At 47.5% G+C, this 6,096-nt stretch overlaps 1 protein-coding gene across 1 annotated transcript in view; it reads right to left on the minus strand.

Annotated features, from left to right (window-relative positions):
- Nucleotides 1-267: 267 nt before the first annotated feature.
- LOC107110576 (cadherin-12-like) overlaps nucleotides 268-6,096 on the minus strand; it is a 46,212-nt gene continuing 40,383 nt past the window's right edge. Inside the window, exons 6-7 of the mRNA XM_015411374.1 lie at nucleotides 2,905-3,156; nucleotides 268-767 (exon numbers count right to left, since the gene is read on the minus strand). Coding sequence (XP_015266860.1) covers nucleotides 268-767; nucleotides 2,905-3,156 — 752 coding nt within the window. The remainder of the gene's footprint in view (nucleotides 768-2,904; nucleotides 3,157-6,096) is intronic.

Here is a 6,096-nt window from a genome sequence, read left to right on the forward strand (position 1 = left end):
GATAAATTGTAGCTACGAGGCCTGAGATTGTCTCAGAGTGACTCCAAAGTAACAATAAAAAAGATCAACCAACAAAAGTAGTAGAAAGTCGAGGATGATCTGTTCTCCCGACAAACAGGTTAAACCAAAATGGACAATATGATAAATACAGGGACTCGCTGGAAACTGCTGCTATCTCTTATAATCAAAGGAATCTTGTCCTATAAAGCTTGTTTATTTTTTCAATTTTCTGTAGATTTACTTTTTTTGCCTTCCCTCCCACTCGAGCTAAGTGACTTTATCGGGGTTATAACTTTCTTCTTCTCCAAACATGTCTGCTAGGACTTTAAAGCGTGGCCCCCAGTCACTCAGATAGTCATAATCCTGGTCTGCTTCTGTCGCAAGAGAATCGATGGAGCTGAGGGACTCAGCCACTGATCCATTCCCTTCGTAAGCATATGTCGCTAGAGAGTCATAAGGGGGTGCGGAGGGGTCCCCGTCGTTTTCTCGCAGCCGTTGATTTATGAAATCTCTGATGTTTGTGTTGTCCTCTGCAGGTGGTTTCGAACGAGGCAAGCGGAGAGCCTCTGGCTTTATGTCCCTGCGTATTTTGTTATCCTCAACCGCTTTCGGATTCCTCAGGGCCCCGATGTCAAAAGCTTGAGTGTCCTCCTCACCACCTCCTTCATCGTCATAATGGATGACGTTGTCCCGGATGTCTTCCTTAGAGGTCATGAGGGTGTCTTTCTTCTTCTGCCGTCTCAGCGCCACATACAGGACGACGATGACTAGGAGAAGAGCAGGATTGTAAATTATGTACAGAAAGACACTGACTCTTTGAACAATAAAATGCCACATTGATCTCTGGTACTGAAGAACTACAGGGGCGAATTCACAGATTACTTTTGGATTCAGGTATAAAAAGGCACTTTTTGACTAGAAGAAGAGCAGGATTGTAAATTATGTACAGAAAGACACTGACTCTTTGAACAATAAAATGCCACATTGATCTCTGGTACTGAAGAACTACAGGGGCGAATTCACAGATCACTTTTGGATTCAGGTATAAAAAGGCACTTTTAAAAATACAGCAAACCTCTGGATACCAATGCTGGGAGGCAGCGTCATGGGAAGGCCCGGCCTCTATGCCCTATTGGTTGGCTGTGCTGTGAAATGTGACACAGGATGCTGGACTAGATGGACCGTGTGTCTAATCCAGCAGGGTTCTTCTTAAGTGATCTGTGATTAATGCAGGGAACCCGTCCCCCCCACACACACATATAAAAAAAACCTTTATGAGAGTTATACATAAAGTAAATTTTAGTAAAATGGAATGGTCCACAAAAGTGCTTCAATAAAGAGAATAGAACTGTAGTTTATTACACTATTTTAATATATACCACACTGTTTTCACTGCATTGTTTTTGGTTTTGCTGCATTGTTCAAGTATATCTTTTACTGGGTTTTTTTTTTGGTTGCATTGCTTTTGTATTTTATAATCCGCCTTGAGTCTCAGCAAGAAAGGCAGGCTATAAAGTAAATACACAAATATTCTACCAATACGAGGGCATTTTGGCTGTCAGGAGTGGCGGTGGCTGATTCCTGTGCTCCCACTACAGAATCCCCACACTGCTGGAGTGAGCAACTCAGCATGCCTGGATATTGGGGGGCTGGGGAGGGGGGCTACATCACTCTTTAAATGTGTACAGGTGTTATCTCCTTGAATGGGATGCCTCTCTTTGGGTTCTTCCGCATTCTGATTTTCATCACTTGTGTGTTCCTATCGCTTCAGGGTCCGTCCCCTTCCCCCCACCAAGTGTGTTGTGCTATCTCTAGTAGTTCCAAAGGGAGCAAAACACATGTGGAAAAGGGGGGAGGGGACACACCAAAGCAATAGGGACAAAGGAGTGACAAAAATCAGAATGCAGAAGAGCCCTTTGTCTTAACCTGGGAGCTACCCTCTGGCCTCTCCTCTCTGTCCCTTTCTCTTCTCCTTCTCTGCACATGGCCTTCCCTGGAGACACATGTCTCTCCTGTAGAGACAATGCCCTCCTACTCCCACACACATGATGCAGGACAAGCTGGCCATTTGTGAGAGGGAAAGGACTCTTTAGATTAGTCTTCTCTCTCTCCTTTCAGCTGCAACCTGAATGTGAACTGAATCTACTTGAATTAAACCAGCTGCCTAGGGAGGTGGCGAGCTCCCCTTCACTGGCAGTTTTTATGCAACAGCTGGACAAACACTTGTTAGGGATGCTCTGGGCTGATCCTGCACTGAGCAGGGGGTTGGACGAGATGGCCTGTATGGCCCCTTCCACCTCTGTGATTCTATGATTCTAAACATAAGTTTACCTTTTTTGCAACATACTTCTTGGCAGGGCTTTTTTTGTAGGAAAAGCCCAGCACGAACTCATTAACATAATAGGCCACACCCAACAGCAGAAACTCATTAGCCTATTACACCACACCCCTGACAACACAACTCATTATCATATTAGGCCACACCCCCATGCTACCAGAAGTGTGGTCATCCAGCCACACCCACCTTTTGCTTCTTATTCTGTTTACCGTGTTTGTTGTCAAAACCCAGGGCTTTTTTTGGAGCAGGAACTCCTTTGCATGTTAGGCCACACACCCCTAATGTAGCCAATCCTAATGAGTTCCTGCTGTTGGGTGTGGCCTATTATGCTAATGAGTTCATGCTGGCCGTGGCCAATTCAGGAGCCAGCTGGAACTCCGTTCCTGTGCGTTCCTGCCGAAAAATAGCCCTGCTTCTTGGGAGATTTATTTACTGCACGCAGTATTATGTTTCTATGCCTGGGCAAAACACTGCTACATTAATCAAATATCCCCATACCCATCACGCCCAGTCCTGTTCCTGGGGTGTCAGTGAAATGGACAGTGCGCAAAAGAAGAAATACTAACCCAGAAGTATAACAATACACAACAAGATTGCAATCAGGGCTCCTGTGCTGAGTCCGACCGGCAGGAAGATGGCCTCCACGTTGCAAGAGAGGATGGTACCATCAGAATCACATCTGCAGACTCGGATCGTCATCGTGTTGGTGCTGCTCTGAATGGGGTAACTGCTGTCTTCTATCACAACCGGGAGGAAATACAACTCTTGCTGCCTCCGGCTGTAGCCACTTCTCCTGGCCACAATGCCAGCGGAGTTATCTGAAAAACAGAAAACCCAGAATTATGATTTGTTTCAAGATTTGGAAATTGCTAACAAACAAACACACACACACAGACAGAGGGAAATTAAGTCTATTCACCTACACAAGACAGAGAAAACGGTGTGGAGCTGGGGAAACCTACTGCACGGTGCCCTCATGCCATACCTTTTGCATTACAAAATGTCACCAGGGAAAGAGGAGGAGGAGACGAGGAGTTGCTGAGTGTTTGCTTTCAGCGAGAGAGCCATTTTGGTGTAGTGGCTAAGTGTGCAGACTCAAATCTGGGAGAACCGGGTTTGATTCCCCACTCCTCCACTTGCAGCTGTTGGATGGCCTTGGGCAAGCCGTAGTTCTGTCAGAGCTGTTCTCTCAAGGACAGTTCTGGAAAGAGCTCTCTCAGCCCCACCTACCTCACAGGGTGTCTGTTGTAGGGCGGGGAAGGGGAAGGAGTTTGTAAGCCGCTCTGAGACTCCGAGTGAAGGGCGGGGTATAAATCCAATCTCTTCTTCTTCTTCTTCTTCTTCTTCTTCTTCTTCTTCTTCTTCTTCTTCTTCTTCTTCTTCTTTGGCAGCCATCATTGTTCCACCATCATTGGGTAGAACTCCTTTGTCCCATTTTTTCCAAAAGTGTCACGATCCATTCAGATGCAACCCAAGACAGATCAAACGCTTTCTGCTGGGCAACTGCAAATCGTTCTGGTTCCTGTACAGTAATCCTGTCCATCTTAACAGTAAATATGTCAAAGTAGACAGAAAGGAGGGGGGGGGACTGGAGGCAGCGGTACTGCCTCCACATTATCTTTCCCCTGTTTTGAATTTCTTGTTTTCCCTGATTCTGCCTCAGCGCCCTTCGACTGCTGTGATTTTCGGTCCATTCTCTCGTGGGAGGGGAACCCTGGCTTTCTTGTTTTGCCGGTTTCCACCAGAGATGCCTGAAGAAGATAGGAAATCTTTCCCAGCCCTGCCCCTGTTCAGAACAGATGATTAATAAAAGTCCGGCCAGAAATCAAACCAGGCCCTTGCCTCCACTTGTCCATTTGCAGGTAATCTGTGATTTCAAGTGAGCTTCTACAAGCAGCAGCCTTTTCCCTCGCTTTCCCAGTAGGAGCGGGGTTATCACGGCTTCCCCCTTCCCCTGAATGAAAGAAATCCAATGAGGAAGAAAATGGATGTAAAGATTAAAAGGATTAAGCAGGGGGAAAGTTTAGAAACCAATTTGCCAGCGGGTCTGAATGGGATTGCCTGCCGTGGTCTCTTCGAGTTTATTATCTCGAGTTCCCACAGCCCCCCTCCCGACATTATGAGGCTCTCTCCCGTGGAGGCGTCGGCTTCTCCCCCTTGGATGCGGCCGCATTCGAACTGAGAGATGAAGCGACACATCCTGCTTTCCTATAGATAAATTTAGTCCCCACCAGAGCCTGTTGGTTGGTGCATATCGGAAGACACGCTTTATTTGAGGGGGAAACCCACGGGAAGATGTGACGGTGTTCTGCACACCTTCTGCAGGTGGACCTGGTTTTCAGTGCTTCTCCCAGAGCTCAGTCAGGGACATCATGTAGACTTCCCTATATTATGACTACCATATGTGGCTGTTTTACATGTGCTTTTAATTCATGTGTGCATCTCTCATTCAACGCTTTGTCTGGGAAACATTAATGAAGTCTGCAGTGATACGTGAGAAGAGAACATACTTAACACAAGAACATAATGTTGGATCAGGCCAAAGGTCCGTCCAGTCCAACACTCTGTATCACACAGTGGCCAGAAATACCAGGTGCCATCAGGAGGTCCACCAGTGGGGCCAGGACATTAGAAGCCCTCCCACTGTTGACCCCCCCCCCAAGCACCAAGATGACAGAGCATCACTTGCCCCAGAGTCCCTATCTATACCTTGTGGCTAATAGCCACTGATGGACCTCTGCTCCATATGCTTATCTAATTCCCTTTTGAAGCCGTCCATGCTCGTAGCTGCCACCACTTCCTGTGGCAGTGAATTCCATGTGTTAATCACTCTTTGGGTGAAGAAGTACTTCCTTTTATCCATTCTAACCCGACTCCGACCGCTCAGCAATTTCATGGAGTGCCCACGAGTTCTTTTTTTACAGACTCCGTTGAAAAGCTCTGCGTCTGAAGTGATCTGGACAGACCCCAAAGTTGATGTACCTCGTTTATACCCCGCCTTTATCCCCAATAGGGAGACACGGGTCTCCTCTCTTCCATTTTATCTTCACAACAGCCCTCTGAGTTAGGCTTGCCACACTCCAGGCGGGGGCTGGGGATCTCCTGAAATGACAACTGATCTCTAGGCGACAGGCATCACTTATTACTTATTTATTTAAAACATTTATTCCACTTCTCCTGGAGAAAACGGCTGCTTTGGAAGGCGGACTGCGGGGCACGATACCCTGCCAGGGTCCCTTCCCTTCCTAAACCCCCTACTCCCCCAGGCCGCACCCTCAAATCTCCATGTATTTCTGAAGTTGGCAACCCTATCCAAGGTTGGTTAGGCTGAGAGCATGTGGCTGGCCCATAGTCACCCAGCCAGCTTCCTTGGCAGAGTGGGGATTCGAACTTGGATGCCTCTGAACCTAATCCAGCACTCTAACCACTACAGTACATGGGCTCTCATACAGTCCACGGGGTTCTATTTGTGAAGGCCCATATTCATTTGTTTAACCTGCTTTTCTCCCTGATGGGAACCAAAAGGAACTTGAAACACCATTCTCATCTCCTTCATCTTATCCTCACAATGAGACCCCCGTGAGGAAGGCTAGGCAGAGAGAGAGAGAGAGGGAGGGAGGGAGGGAGGGAGGGAGAGAAAGGGAGAGAGAGGGAGGGAGGGAGGAGGGATGGAATAAAGAGACAGAGGGAGGGAGGGAGGGAAGGAAGGAAGGAAGGAAGGAAGGAAGGAAGGAAGGAAGGAAGGGAGGGAGGAAGGA

Source organism: Gekko japonicus, unplaced genomic scaffold (assembly GCF_001447785.1).
Source record: "Gekko japonicus isolate JY-2015 unplaced genomic scaffold, Gekko_japonicus_V1.1 scaffold2649, whole genome shotgun sequence".
Classification (NCBI taxonomy): domain Eukaryota; kingdom Metazoa; phylum Chordata; class Lepidosauria; order Squamata; family Gekkonidae; genus Gekko; species Gekko japonicus.